Source organism: Vidua macroura, chromosome 3 (genome assembly GCF_024509145.1).
Source record: "Vidua macroura isolate BioBank_ID:100142 chromosome 3, ASM2450914v1, whole genome shotgun sequence".
NCBI lineage: Eukaryota > Metazoa > Chordata > Aves > Passeriformes > Viduidae > Vidua > Vidua macroura.
The window spans coordinates 49,222,990-49,238,756 of NC_071573.1; the positions used below are offsets into that span (position 1 = coordinate 49,222,990).

The 15,767-nt window shown below is 42.9% G+C and overlaps 1 protein-coding gene across 6 annotated transcripts in view; it reads right to left on the reverse strand.

Annotated features, from left to right (window-relative positions):
- Positions 1-7,102, reverse strand: part of STXBP5 (syntaxin binding protein 5) — a 103,983-nt gene extending 96,881 nt beyond the window's left edge. For 5 of the 6 annotated variants that reach the window (XM_053972648.1, XM_053972651.1, XM_053972650.1 and 2 more), the window contains exons 1-2: positions 6,813-7,101; positions 4,925-5,022 (exon numbers count right to left, since the gene is read on the reverse strand). In XM_053972648.1, coding sequence (XP_053828623.1) covers positions 4,925-5,022; positions 6,813-6,965 — 251 coding nt within the window. In that variant the 5' untranslated portion in view covers positions 6,966-7,101. Of the gene's footprint in view, positions 1-4,924; positions 5,023-6,812 lie in introns of all 6 variants that reach the window. The other variant, XM_053972652.1, reaches the window with a different exon arrangement.
- Positions 7,103-15,767: the final 8,665 nt, after the last annotated feature.

A 15,767-nucleotide genomic window follows, 5' to 3' on the forward strand; every position in this document is an offset into this window, starting at 1 on the left:
TGAGGTATTTTGTTTTAAAAGAAAAAAAAAAAAAAAAAAAGTGAGTTCTCAAAAAGGCTGGAGAATGGAAATCACAGACAACAAGCCTTATATATACCCCAAACACATAAAAACTTCAGCCATTTGCTTGCATAAGTCATATTTTAGTGCTGAAAAGACTGGGGAAATTAACATACTGACATTCAGGATGATTGGAATATTCAGATTTTTAATGACGGAATGATGAACAATCTAATTTTTCTCCTTCCTGTGAACTTGGTTTGTAAGAGGGCAAAAAAAGCGCCAAACATTAATTAAATAACCTATTCTTCTTGGGAATAAAGAATAGGAGGCACAATTTTGTCTGTGTGGAAGGTACAACACTTACTCTTATTCCCTTCATTCTCAATTATTTCTAGTGAAAATGGTCTTCCTTTCTAGAACTCCCTCTAGCAAGAGAGAGGCTGAACTTCATGCTGAAAATGCATATTTTTAAGGCACAAAGCACCAGTAGATATTGTATTTATGTTGGGAAACTAACACAAAATATCTAATTTGATATATTGTCTTAGTTTTGCTATAGAAAAATTAAAGTGCAGAAAAATTAAGAAACTTATTCAAACAGCAGGGACCAGGAGAATTAATGTTACAGTATTATATTTCTGCTTTAGTTTCAAAGATTTCTGCTTTAGCTTCAAAGATTATTCTACCTTATAAAAGCAAATAAAAAAACTCGCCTATTATTATTAATTGTACAGGGCCCTGGACTTAAAACTTCTGAGGAAACACCATCCTAAAGGCAAAAGAAATCCTGAAAAAGCTCATTATATCTTTCTCTAGCCTCTTCAGAGTTTACACATCCCCCTGTTCAGATCACATTAGGCTTCCAGAGGGCCTTCTAAGTAGAAGAGCAAAAGCAATGAAGAGCACAGAAGCAGGGCTATTACTTATGACACTGAGCACTGTCAGGACATCATGGGGCAAAGTCTAACCGATTACACCAAGTTAAACCTTGAGTAGATAAACTGAACTCTAACTCATTAGAAGGTTTTGATATCTGCTGGGAAAACAAAGCACAGCCAACTATGCACAAAGCTTTCTTAAGACCAAGGACTATATGTCCTACTGCAATAGTTCAGTTATGCACCGAGAAGAAGCACAGTATAGATGAATTTTTAACTACTTGATATCTCACACATTTCGACAGTACATCAAGAGGTGAAAGCCACCCTGGTAACAGCAGCTAAATCCCTTCAAGTATGGAGAAAACCAAAGATACTGACTTGCAGTGACAAAAGAGGCCACCAGCAGCTTGCACTGACCATAGCAGTTTGAAATCAATAGTGAGCACAATTGCTCCCTGTGGGGAGCACATCTACAAAAATCCAGCACAGAGGAGAGGGAGCCTGAGGCAGAGTTGCCACAAAAGAGCCAAGCAGGCCACCAGCCAAGACACACACACCTCAAACAGCTGCAAAAAGTATCCTCCAACCACACCACAAACTCAGAAGAACAACTGGACCAAATCATTTGAGATTTTATGTCACTCAGCACAGTGCTTCTGGCCTTGTGTCTGCATCATCCCTCAATTTCCCTTGCAACAGAGAAAACAGAATCCAACAGCTTAACTGCTTTTAACAGATCTTAATGTCAGGAAGAGGGTCACATCAAGTGGCTCAAGGTTTCTAATCTACTAAGCTACTCACTTTTTAACTTTTCCTTATATACCATAAAGTAACTAAGCTGTTGTTCATAGCTGAGAACAGAACTTTTGTTATTAATTGCTAAAAATGTTCTTTTTGGGGTGGGGAAATGCTTCTCTAATTAAGGATCTGTCTGCCTCGAAAAATCTTGGTTTTAAATCTCCTAGATAAATAAGAATTAGAAGTGTTTCTTAGTAACTCATCAAGCTTTTTAAAATGAATAAAAAGGAGGGATATACTGCTCAAGTTAAACCAGTGAATAATCTCAAACAAACTTTCATGACTCATAAGGTTAAACTTTTACACTAAAAGCAGTCTCTTCCTAGTATTTTTACGGACATCTCTCCCTCTTAAAACTGCTGCTTATAGGCACAGAATGGCAAAGCTGCCACCCCCTCCCCCCCAGCATACTATGTTACCAACTACACCCATCAAGCCTAGAGGCAAAAAATATTAAGAGAGTAGTAATTCTACTTCTAATCCCATCAGTGCAACGTGACGCCTATAATTTAGGTACTTTCATTTTTACAATTACTTTGTGGATTTAGGGAATTTGATACAATGTTGATGTTTAGTATATTTATCCATTAAGATAAAGAAAGACAAGATCATTGAACTGGCAGTGTATTTGTAACCACAGGTTTTGGTTCTTCAGAAAAAGCTTCAGTTCTGTTTTTACAAATCATTTTAACTGTACTGCAAACATTTAGTAGTTGCGTATAAGAAGTCACTCTGTTCTTCCAGTAGCGGTTACAGAGGCCTCATAAAGAAGAGTAAGATAAGAGTGTGATTTAGAAAACTCCTCACATTAACCTGTTCTGAACAACACTGGTTCAGAACTTCAAATACCCAATTTGAAGACTGATCAAACACAGAGAATCTCTGTAAAGAGTCTGATAAATAGTCCAAAGACAAATCAGGACTGTAACATTGATTTCCTCACATATTAATGAAATCTCGAACAGGTTCTCACTCCTTGATTTAAGACTATTTTGCCCTTAATACCCTTTCCAAGAAAACATCAAACTTGTTTCCCCGTCCTTCAGATTACTTGCAACAGAGAGCATAAAAAGATGTACCTATACTTGAAGACACAAGGAAAACACTAATATCCACCTCCCATTTGCTGGTAGGCAATGAAAGAAACACTATCATTCCTTTACTTCTAATCTCACAACATGAACACAGAAAAAAAATAGGACTGACTTCCATTGCACTTTCATGATTTTTCAATGAATAACACTTTACTGACACTCAGTCTTTCTAGTCTATAGCTTATTTCAATTGAAAACATTTTTGCAGCTTTAAAGAGTAAGGGGATCCCACTTTAATGAACCCTTGCACGTAATTTATTATTCATAAAAACCTTAGTGGGCAAAGCATCCTGAGGGTTGGCTCTATCTTTGAGCAGCAGAATGAAATAAGCACTTCTTGCAAGCTTCACTCTTACCCACTCTTCTCAAACCAGCAGAAAGTAAGAGGCTGCTTTTACATTGGGAATAGTCTGAGTCTATTCCTTCTGCCTGCATTTCTCCATCACAATGAGGAGGTAATCACAGGAGATGCAAATTCTGCAGTATTGTCTGGTTACAGGGCTACTCTATCAGCAGAGGGCTTTTAACCCTGTCTTCCAAGAAGCAAGAGCTGTATCAAAGTACTAAGAAGCATATTCATCTTCATCAAGTTAGAAGAGCACTAACATTTCAGCCTCTGCATGAAACTTCTTTCCTTCCTTCAGAAAACACATTTTCTGTCATTTTCTCACAGTAATGCTTTCTTCCCAAACAATCTTGCAATATCTCTCTCAATTATTTAGAGAGCAATTCACACTCCATGAATTCACAGGTGTGCGTAGCCATGGATGAGTGCCCAGAAATAGGTTTTGTTGAGTCATCATTATCCAAACTGCAACATCATGTTCCCCAAAATTACAGGTGAGTAAGCTCTAAACAAGTACATTTTGATCTCTTCTGTTCCTCCAAACCAAGTTCTTATTTCTGTGTCTCTTTTTGCTTTCTCACCTATTCTACCAATACAAGAGTAATTAACACCACCCATACACATTTCACTCTTCATTTAAGTCAACTCTATAACCTCTTAAAAAAGAAAATTTATTAAATTAAGTGTAGTTTCAAATATGGCATTAAGAACATTGCATTATTACCTCTATTCCTCATGCTCTGAGTTAAGAAATCTGGAGCATTCATAACAGAAATATAGTTTTCTAGTTGTAGTTTTTCAACTTTTAAAAGTCAATCTTCTTATGGCAATTAACCTAGTGATATACCAGAAAGAAACAAAAAAAGGTCTACTTGGAGACTAATATAAACACCAAAGGAAATTGTTAGATTTACCTACGTTTAAAGAGGATTAAGTCAATTTCTCTAGCAAGATGGCCCTAAGCCTTCCCCATAATGTTTAGAATTCCGTCAATTTCAGGACAACAAAGAAGTCAATTCATTCTCTTATGCTGACAAGTAAAGGTTCTGACAACGGCAGTGTGGATTAAAGAATCTACAGGACACCTTCTTTTAAAAATAAAAGTTTAAACGCATATGTTGTTACATGGCTTGGATAGTAGCATATGGCTGTGGTACCATATGGCTGTAAACATATGGGTAGTTCACTTTTTAGTGAACAAGAAGAAGCAGGGTTACTAGTGCTTTACTTCACAAATGCATTCTGCTTCTCTCTGTCACTTGGAAGCTTTTAGCAAGATACAATCCCTGTACCTTTTACTGTCCCCACTTGAAACCCTCATTTGGCAACACGGTAGTAGAAGGTCACTAGAGCATTACAAAGTTTATCTTAAGAACAAGACCACCACCCAACAAAAGCCCAACCAAAAGCCCTACAAAAAATAAACAAACAAACAAACAAACAACCAAACACCACCTCACCAAGCAGCACAGACAGAATGCTTCAACCCCAGAGGATAGAGCAGAACAACAAAACAGAGCTCAGCCCACGTCTCTCTTTAGATTTGCAGTCAGCTGCTGTAAATTGTCAGCACACTAGTAACCCTGTACAAAACTTATCTATTACCTTGAGATAATGGCAACTGAGCAGCCGTACCATCGCACAGAACAGCTGAGCCACCCACCAACAGCAAAGAGAGTTTGCTGTTTTTCTTCCCTCCTGCATACCTGGTTCCCACCAGACTTCTGAATGGTTCCAGCAGCTGAATCAAGACATCACCTGTGTGAGGTGCACTGAATCCACTTCAGAATACAAAAGGATACAGCCTTAGTGCTCCAGTCTGAGTCCCAATGGCCAGTATTTTCTGAACCGGATCAAATGCCAAGGCTGAAGGTTGATAGGGGAAACCGTGGCGTACAGTCTAACAAGTCAGAGCAGTGCAGTAACAATGGGTCAAGCAGGACACCAAAAATAAAAACAATCAAGACTGTATGTTAGAGAACAGGATTCAGTGTTAATCACAATTTAAAAATGAACTACAAAGCAATTTAATCATAAACTGAGAAAATCACCTGCTTTACACAAACCAGTTACAAAAGATTTTTAAAGTCATAATTACTCATTCATCTTCGAGCATCAAGTGACAGACTTTCTGAAACTTAATTTGAGTCTTAACATTTCTTCTGTGTAAAGACTGTATCAACTCAGCATTTCATTTTTTCATCTACCTCATTCCCTGAGTAATCTTATTTTCAGCTCTAACAAAGACGCTAAACTATTAAAATCTGAGATGTTCCTAGCAAGTTTGGCAACAAAGCCAGACTAATCATCAGAACTACTATAAACTTGCTTTTCTGAGAATCACTTCAATTTCAATCCAACAGACCCAACATGACAGTGCATCTCAGCTCAGTAAAGAAAAAAATAGCAACTTGAGCTTGACAGAACCAATCTCTCAGCCTCTACTTCCCTCAAAGAGAACAGACAGCCCCAGAATTGACCAAACCAAAAAATACCTCGTTGAAAAAAATCAAACCCCCTCAACCATGGGATTCTTTCTTAATATGGACCTATTGGCACATTTAGCTTTCTTGGTTAGCCAAGACTAATTTGGTAATTGACCAAGCAATGACTCCATTAAACTTCTCAGGCTGCAATTAATCAGAACTGAGAACATAATACAATTGTCACCTACTCTTACTTCCATTCTAAATGCATGCATCCCAAGGCATATAAATGGCAGCTTTTCCATTTCTAAGGCTTTCGTTTAAAGCAGAGGTATTTCAGGACCTCATAAACACATATCAAACTTCTGATATACTCCTTGTAGTTCACTGAAGTTGCAGGCATACCCCACAACTCCCTGTATTCCACAACTGAATAAAGTCTAACTGGCAACAGCTCTGCTCTTTTCCATATCCTTCATGACCAACTCCTGAAAGCAGCAGAAATGCCTGCAATACACAAAAAAACAAAGGAGAGTCCACAAACAAGCTCATCCATGTCAAGCTAGGCCATGAGTGCACTGCAAATATAAAAATAAGTATTGATATTCCAATCAGTTTTTATTCCTCGATACAGCTAGTGGTTAATTCGCTGCATCATTTTCTGAAGCGTGCAGACACAAACTGCAGTTATCGTATCACACACAAGCAAATAAATAAACGGGAACTTCATCTCTAGATAGGATTTGCAATAGTAGCATCACCAACTTGGCAACACACTGCAATGAAACTACCACAAACATCGAAAGCCTTTTTCAGGCGTAAAGGAACAGGCTAAATGATTTCCAAATAATGCAGAGGGACAGCTTCCCTGTCCTTCGGGCCCATTAGCAGAGGCTTCTACTCAAACGCCACGATAATCAGATCTGCACTACAGCTAAGCATCACTCCTTCCCCCATCCATCCAACTCTTTCTACGAAGCCTTAGTGAACACTGTCAGGATTACTCGCATGAAAGAGTCTAGACGACGACAAACCCCGAAACTCTCCAAGAAAGACGACTAAAGAAATCCAGCAAGACCTGTACAGCTACACCCACCGCTTTCTTCCCGTCTTCGCCCCCGAAATAATCAATCCAAACACGTAAACACTAGCGGCGGGTAGGCTCAGCGAGGTCGGTACGGAGAAGCAAAGCCCGCAGCGCCCATCGCGGCGGCGCGCCCCCTTCCCCGGCCGCCCGTCGGCTCGGGCTGCAGCATTCATTCACCTTGCAGAGCTGGAAGTGCTCGGACTGGAGCGTCTCCTGGATTTCGGTCTCCCGGTTCCCCGCCTGCTGCTGCTGCGCGGCGGACGACGCCGAGGCGACGGCAGAGACCGCCGTCAGGCCGTCCAGCACCTTCCTGATGTTAAATTTCCTCATGGTCCTCGGCGGCGGCGCTCCCGCTCCCCCCGGCCTCGCCGCCGCCGCGCTGTCACCGCCGCGCCGCCCGCCCCGCAGGCGGCAGACGAACCCCCGCCAGGGAGGGCGGTGCAGGGGCGGCCCGCGGTCGGGGGCGCCGCGCTCCTCCTCGTCCGCGGGGAGAGCGGCGAGGCGTCAGTCCGGCAGCGCAGGGGCGCTTCTCATCGAGGCCCGCGGGCTCGGAGACGGAGACTGGAGCCAAGCAAACAGGAGTCGGTCAGCCCACCGAGCGCCGCCACCGCCGGTCCCACGCTCGCCGCCCGCGGCCGCCCCGCGCCCTGCCCGCCGGGGAAGGCGGCTCGCCCCGGGCCCAGCCGGCCCCGCCCCGGCCACCCCTCCCGCCGCCGGGGCTGTGCGGGCTGCCTCGCCTCTCCTCTCCTCCCCGCGGAGACCCCGCGCCGCCCGCACAGCCCCCTCACATCGTGGCGGCCGCCGCTGTCACCCGTCCGCGTGCGCGCGCGCGTGTGTGTGTGTGTGTGCGTGTGCCGGTCCCCTCCTGCCGCCGCAGTCTCTCCCCCCGCGGCGGCAGCAGCCGCCCGCCCCGCGGCTCGGCTGGGCTCAGCACCCTCCGCCTCCTCCTCAGAGCTGCGTGTGCCGCCAGCCAGTCACCAGCGGGGCTTCTCCCGGCTGCTGCCAGCGCCTGCCGCTGCCCGCCCCCACAACCATCCTCCTCCTCCTCCTCCTCCTCCTGCCGCGGAGGGAGCCTCCCCCGCCTCTCGGTCGCTCCCCCTTGCCTGACAACGCGGAGCGCAGCGCCCCGGGGAGGAGGAGCGGCGGCGGCGATACCGCGGCGCCCGGCCCGGTAGCGGCGGGGCGACCGCTCATGCGCGCTGAGAGCGGCGGCGCCCGGATGTGGCGGAGCCGCTCCCCCCGCCCCGCCGCGCCGTGCGGGGCGCGGCGGGGCGGCCGGGCCCGAACGCTGTGCTCCGGCAGGGCGGAGGCTGCGGCAGGTAACAGGTGGTGGCGGCCAGAGGCTGCCGCGGGCAGCGCCGTCCCTGCCGTCGGCGTGGCGCTGGAGGCGCTCGACGGCTGCGGCGCAGCCGGGCTCCGGCGTGGCTTCCCGCGGGAGATCCCTCGCGGCTGCGGCTCGTCCCGGGCGGCGGGGCTGGTGCGGACCGCGGCCGGAGCAGCGCCGGCGGATCTCACGGCGGGGCCGGGCTGGGCGGCGGCAGCCGCCGGAGCCGGGATGGCACGGAGCGGCGGCGGAGCCGCGGGCGAGCCCAGAGGAGGGGTGCGATCCCCCCGTGCCACTCACCCCGAGCGCCCTGCTGGTTCTGCGGCCCCGGCCCGGGAGCGCTCGCTGTGCGGCTGAACAGAGGGCTGCGGCCGAGCTGCCCAACACCGCCCGGCAGAGTCACGGCCAGCCCTGGCGTCGCAAGGCGAGCGCCGGGGTTACGAAGGTGCTTCCATTCATTTTTACGGCTGCAAAACCAATTTAAACAGGTGGCACAGAGCCAAACGTTTCCTTCTGATAGCCTCTGTTGTACAGTATTCTGTGTTTGCTTTTATTTTTCTTTTACTGCTAGGTTGTAGTTTGGGATTATCTAGTCACTGGTCAAGCAGTAGATATTATTCGTCTCAGTCATGTTTCTTTGTTCATGAAGGTCATAATTATTTGTGACTCATTACTGAACTTCTTTTCAGCTAAAATTAACTGATCAATCTCTTTTGGAGGGAAAACTTGTAGAGACGTGAATCAATCAAGACGATGGCTCACATTTCCTATCCTCAGCATGAATGCCTTTGCAGTAGAAGGCTCTGCACACTGGAAAGTGGTCCTTTCAGGTGGTGTTTCCAGCCTGATGGCCAGACACGCTGTGTTAGCCCAGTGTCTGGTGTCGTAGTGCACTGAGGGATGAATGTAATCAGAATGCAGCGGAATCGCTACAGTGCAGCCAGAAGTAAAAAATCTCAGAAGTAAAAATCCCACAAACTCTTCTTAGACCTGTAAGTTCTTGTTAATTTATAGTTTAATTTAGCTGTATTACCAACAAGTATATGATGTACAAGCATTTGAAAGAAACCAAGACAGTCCACATACTCTTGCAAAGTGAACTTAGAGAGCTGTTCCTTCTGTTACTAGGACAGAAATGTTGGACATTTCCTGAAATCATCTTGGTAAAATGTGAAAGAATGCTTCCAAAGATGACAAAAGTCCTAGGAAAAAGAAAGAAGTAAACTTAAATGAGGTTCAGTAAATACCTGATGTGAAAATTAACTTAATTTTAAGAGATAAATATGTGCAGTTTCAGCATGTCTTTAATTATCTGTAACATATTTTAGCTAACTCTGTATAAGTTACAGAAGTAATGCCTATTTTCCCATCTATTCCTACATGCTTATTATAACACACTGAACTGGGAAGAAAACTGGTAGAACTTGGCCAAGTTTGAATGGTAAACATTCAAGTTGTTATGTTACAGGTAAAAGACAGGTACACATATAACTTTAAGAATGTCCTTCTGTTCATTATGTTTTAGGCCAGGCTCTGCAAACACCCCAAGATACAACTTGGATAGTACAACTAACTTTTTAAAATTTTTATAGGAATATTAATCACAGCAATAGCCTCCTCAAAACTGGGTGATGAATTAAAGGACATTAAAAGCTCTCTTTTTTGCATACTACAGTCTCTTTCTTTTTCTTACTTTCTATATACTTGGTCTGTGAATGCATTATTTATTTGATCTGTACATTTTTAGAGGAAAGACTGGATTTGTTTTTCAGTTTACATTAGCACCTAAGAGGAGCACCTCATTCATTATTGCAACCTTGTATTGATACGTGGAAACATTGAGGCAAGTGATACAATATACACTAGGTTGGACCAACACTAGTTCCTCTCCCTCATGCCTTCAGGTTAATGCCATTAAAGGAATCAGTGTTCTCTGGGACTTCAGCTTTTCCTGTAAAAATGTTTAAAAATTTTTTCTCCATCAAATTAGTGAAAAAATTTGTTGACTTCACTGGGACATCAGCTGGAACAGTAAAAGGCCTTTTAATATTATAGTTCAGAAAATATCCTCTTCATTTCTCAGGATATAGCTGCTGTATTTGAGAGCTTCTTTGGGCCCTCTAGCACTTTCACAATAACCACATCCTGCTTTACAAACAAGACCATTCTGCTTAACCTCCTTCATGCTGCCCACTCAGACGTTCCAGCCTCCAATGTCAGAAATCACTTTATACCTCAGTCCAAAGTTTTATACCTCAGTCCAAAGTCCAGTATCTTACAAAGCTACACAAGAAGCAGTCAGACCCAACTAGTGTGCAATGTTGTTGTACTCAATTATGACAGAGTCCAGCTGGGACAGAGCCAGTGTTAAATGTTCACAAGTTTCTTAGGCCCCAGCAGTGCTGTGGAAATCCCTGCCATCAAATGAATCCACATGGCTTACGTTTTCTTTGCCTGTCATTTCTTACTGATCTTGTTATCTAAGGCTGCTAGAAAATGAGAGAGGGGATCACTTGCTCATTTCTTGATTGGTATTCTACAGATACCACATAAACAGCCACTGTTTCTAATAGGTATCTGAGACAATGGGGCATTAAGTGTTCTACGTATCAGTGCCCACAGGCCATTAGTTAGTATAGGTCAGACTTGTTGGGTCTTTTGCCTCAAGATATTCACAATAACTTTACAGGTGACTGTAGGGTGCATTTATCACTGTGCTTATGAGCCTTCTTGGTTGGTTTTTGGGAAGGTTGGTTGGTTGTTTTTGTGGACTGATGTATCACCAGTGTTACCTTGAAGAAGAAAGGAATGATTGTAGTCCCACATGAGCCACAATGAGTAAAAGCCCACCCAATTATAGTGTATTCTAAAATTTGTTGGAATAATCAAGAGCAGTGGGTAGGTAATGAAGTGAAAGGTCCACATATGGTGTTTGTCATTAGTTTGTACATGAGCCCCAAAAGTGTTACTGATTGTGTCCAGAGAAGGCTGCAGGGGATTTGCACACCTTGCAAATTTTTTGGTAATTATTGCAATACTCAGTGTATATGAGAAATGGATCATCAGAAGTTACCTCAAGATCCCTGCTTGGCCTTTAACAGCACTAAAGCTTTTGAAAGTCAGTCAATCCAGACTTTGAAGTCTAAGAAGCACATTTAGCTTTCCTGAGACCTTCTTAAGGTGCTTAGTCACTGCAGTCAGGATCGACTGAGCCCTAGCCAAACATTTCCTCGCCTTAAATAGAAAGAAACTTGGAAACATTTCTGGACTAATCTTATTCAGATTGTTCTACTCAAATGTATCGGACAGGGCAGTGTAACCACAGCTCCCAGTAAGTTTTGGAATCTTTCCTGCCTGCTGGGAAACTGCTCAAGCTTTCTAGACTTAGAGCTGTTGCCAAACAAACATCTGTGATTTTTTACCCCACAATAATCTGCACTGGTGGTGAATCCTAAGGAGGACTTCCAGCTGCAGGTGAGTTTTTTGATTTTTCTGCAGCTTGGTTTGAATAAGCCATAAACAAGACAGAAACTAAGAGCATGTGTCAGTTGGCTGGTCAGGAAAAAAAAAGCTATGCTAGTGCTCACCAGAACCACAGCTGGAGGTGAACTGTTTACTGTTTGTAAATTCACCCATTTCAGAAACATCCTGATGGACCATGACACTGATATAATGAGTTTCTGCACTTGGAAGCCTATGTGGTCCTTGGCAGGCACAGAGGTCATGGGGGATCCATAATAAAGGAGCTATGGAACAGCATGACTAGCACTCATATAAGGATGCCATCAGGCTGTATGCACATATATGACAGAGAGAGATCTGCAGCTGCAGAGTCTGCACCAACATTCCTGCACATTCAGCTTGGGTCAGCAAATAGAATGACAGGTGCATACATTGGTTGTTGAAATCTGAATTGGCAGGGCTCTGCAGTGCTGATCTATGCAACCAGCACAGCAAATAATATACTAGTGCCCATTTAGCTGTTGTGCAAAGCTATAGTATGGCAGCAGAAAGGCATGGATGTCTTGGAACAGTTTGAAGAATTGTTGCCAGTTGTGCACTGTGGGTCTCTGACTGCTGGCCACTAGCAGTGACAAGAGGGAAGCAGCTGCGATGCACGAGCAAGGGAGAGTACATAAGGCAAAAGGGAGGAATGACAGCAGCACTGCACGATGGAAACGTGAGAAGGAGGTTGTGCAGTGTTCTTCTCAGTATCTCTTAGCACCTTTGTCCCACCACTGTCATGCTGCACCAGACTAAGGCAGTGTCAGCTATTAAACTGTGCACTAAAATTTACTGCATCTAATGAAAATACCCGTGTTACTTATTGAAGTGCAGTGTTGTACTTAGGCTCATAAAATTCACATCTGTTATACTTTGGATCTGACCCTTTGTCAATTTATTCCATTCCTTACTAATTATAGTTTTTATGGATTTTTTTCTGTATGAGTTGATTTCATAATATTTATCTCAAACTGAAGGGGTTTCAGTCTCTATGTTTTTAGGAAAATCATTACTCAGGTAGTGTTAGTGGATGATCAAGATTTACAGAAGGAGCAGTTAATACATATATTCAACATTTAGGTTTGCTTAATGCATTGTAGGCCTTTAGATGCCAAAGTAAAATTACAAATAATTATACTAAGGAACTTCTAATTTTATCATGATCTATGCAACACTACAAATAATGATACTGAGGAATTTATAATTTTTACATGACTTATGCAATCACTTCAACATGTAATTAACCTGATGTTTCCTTCAATTCAATCTGGGCACCTTCTTAACAGTATGTATAAGATTAAGCTACATCACGAGAAGACGTGGTTTACTCCACTGACAGAACGACATGCTCAATACCAGTATCATTATTTGCCTTCTATTGTATGGCTTCTGTAATTCCATCTATTCTGATGGATATTTGAGACATATTAATGCAGAGTCATATTAGCACAGAATAACTGAGGCGAGAAGGGATCTCTGTGATCATCTGGTCCACTGGTCTACTCAAGTCATAAATTCGATGCAGCTTCAAAGTCAGAGCATGTTGCTTACAGTCATGTCTAATTTTTGCATGCCTCCCAAGATGGAGATTCTGTAATCTCTGGGTTGTTTTTTCTTTTTTTTTGTTTTGGTTTGGTTTGGTTTGGGTTTTTTGCTTTATTACAAAATAAAATTACAATTTCACATTCCATGTACTGCATTTCGATTTTCTAGGTTTTACATTAATAGCAGCCCTAAGTCAGTATTAAAGCCTCAGACATACAATACTAGTCAAAACATGTTTTTAATAACTTGAGGCTATTATCCATCTGGAAAAATATGGGCCAATACTTTACTGAATAATGAATATTGTTTCATATGGATTTATCATACACATTTTATAGTTTTCAGTCAAGTATATTACAAATGCTTCTTATTACAGTGCTACTTTATGTCCTGTGTGAAGTAAATATGAATTACAATCTGTCTCCATTAAAAGACAGCAAAGTATTAGAAGTGAAATCAACAAAAGCTTTATAAAGTAGCCAAATTAAGATGAAGTATGAGTGTCTGCCAAGTGAGGAAGGTTCATTTTGTACTAAATGAATTAAAGCTAAAATATGATGGACAAAACAAATTTAGCCATTCTGAAAACAGAATTATAGTGGTGCAATGTCTTTCAAATACCGTGATCTGTTTATATGGAGTACTTTGTGTGAAGTATAGCATTTCAGGCAGGATCTTTCATCAGATGATTGTCAAACACAAGAAAAAAATTCCTTTTTTTAACTGTCATTCTAATTACAATGCATTAGTTGGAAGGTCTGTTGTACAGTAGTTTAACAAATTAGACAAGTACTAAGACTACAGAAACATTAGGCCTTTGTTAAAAATAGCTAGTATTTTACTGGTATTTCTCTTCTTGCTTTAAGTTAAAAGTGGTGAATTAAATAAACCGCAAAGCTAAGCATGCAAGCGAGTGGCCAATCCCTTTAAAGATGCTGAAGCTAGAAGATCCAAAATGCATCAATGCTTCATTTAATTTTAGGCTTTCATTTTTTAATACAGTTATTTTTATCCATGTTACCATTTTTCTGTGACTGTAATCCCTTCTTCAGTATAATAACACCAGATACATATTTAAATTTTATTATTAGCTCCATCCTGTGAGAAGATTTCAGATATCAAGACAATTAAAACATTCACCATAAAAGTATGAGCATTCTAACATGCATTCTAGCATGCTCTTAACTTCATATGCCTCTTCCTGCATCTTCCCCCTTCCCTCCCAACTGGTGAGATAGGAGGTGAAATGCAACGACAGCTGAGACATTTCAAAGAAAACACTGGTGTGCTCCGATTTATGAATAACATAATAATCTGAAATTAACAAGGTAAATAGTTGTTTCAGAGAAAGTAAACAGGTAAGAAGGCAAATGGGTAGGAGAAGCCTAGAGTATGCAGAACAGAATCCAATTTATTAAAGTCAGTGATCCTGACAATTCTCATTTCTCCCATTCTTTAATTTTTCTTAGGGTCTGCTCCAGGACACTACTAATCAGTGAGCTTCTTGAGTTGGTTTTAGATCCAACTGGTGACTTAGTCTAAGACTTTTTGAAGTCCTAATTGAGGCAATTGAACTTTGACATGAGGTAGGTGATTGAGTTAAAGTCTAGAGGAAATTGTAAGCTTTAACTAGATCAGCTCAGCAAGCTCCATAGTGCATGACATTGTTGTGACCAAAATTCAGACCTATTGCTGAGATTGGGTTCAGCAACTTGATGTATTATCACAGTTTTCAGCTTTACTTCAGGCAAGGTGTGTAAGAAGTCATTAATATCTGCTCCTTCAAATCTCCCTGTGAGTCAGCATCCCTTCTGCTGCAGCACTCCAGTCAGACTGGTTCCAGCGTCAGTTAGGAATAGCCAACATTTATGAATTATACCTGTATTCTATAGCCCATTACCATGTAGATGCTCAGTTTGAGAGGATGTTTCCTGAGTAACACTGGGAGAAAAACTTGGCACAGGCCCCCGCACTCCTCAGGCACAACTGACAGGTTAATGGGAAAAAAAAGATTGCCTTAATTTTAGCAACTGGAAATTGAGATACACACACAAGGCGAGCGGTGCTGGTTTAGCTGTGCAAGTCTGTGGTACAGCCTGTACTGCTGTGTGCAGCTGTGCCTAAATTACAATCTGCAGTAGGAGCCATTTAATTTGCATTGATCTGCATCTCTCTCCTTACAAGAGCAAGTAGCTTCCCTGGAACAATGTTGAGGTGTGTCTGGAGGAATCACAGAGGCTGCTGGCACAGCCTGAGGTTACCCACAGCTCTGTCTCCCAGCTAGGAAATGGAGATCCTCTCCACAGCCAGCCCCACTCCCTCAGTCCTTCTGCTCAGGACACCTTCTCCTGGTGGAGTCTGAGTGGCCCTTATTTACATTCTGAAGATTTTAAGGCAAAAATGGCAGCTAAGCTTTTGAAAAACAATCCAGCCTAACTAATATCCCTCTCTATTCCCCATCCCCGTAAGTATCCAAGGCCAAGATGGTAAAGGCTTTGAGCAACCTGGTCTAGTGGAAGATGTCTGTCCATGACAGAGTGGTTGAAACTATATGATCTTTGAATTCCCTTCCAACCCAATGTTTTTCTGTGATAATACTGAACTGCACTAATTCTGGGCCATGAAGGTTTCTTTGTAAAGATGGTTTAACACGTAGTCAGGGCACTGTGCGAGGGCTGGTGGCTCTGTGGGTCATCGGTAGCTGCTTATGGGAGTCCATTGGCACAGCCTGGAAACCAGGATGTGAGACATCCACCAGC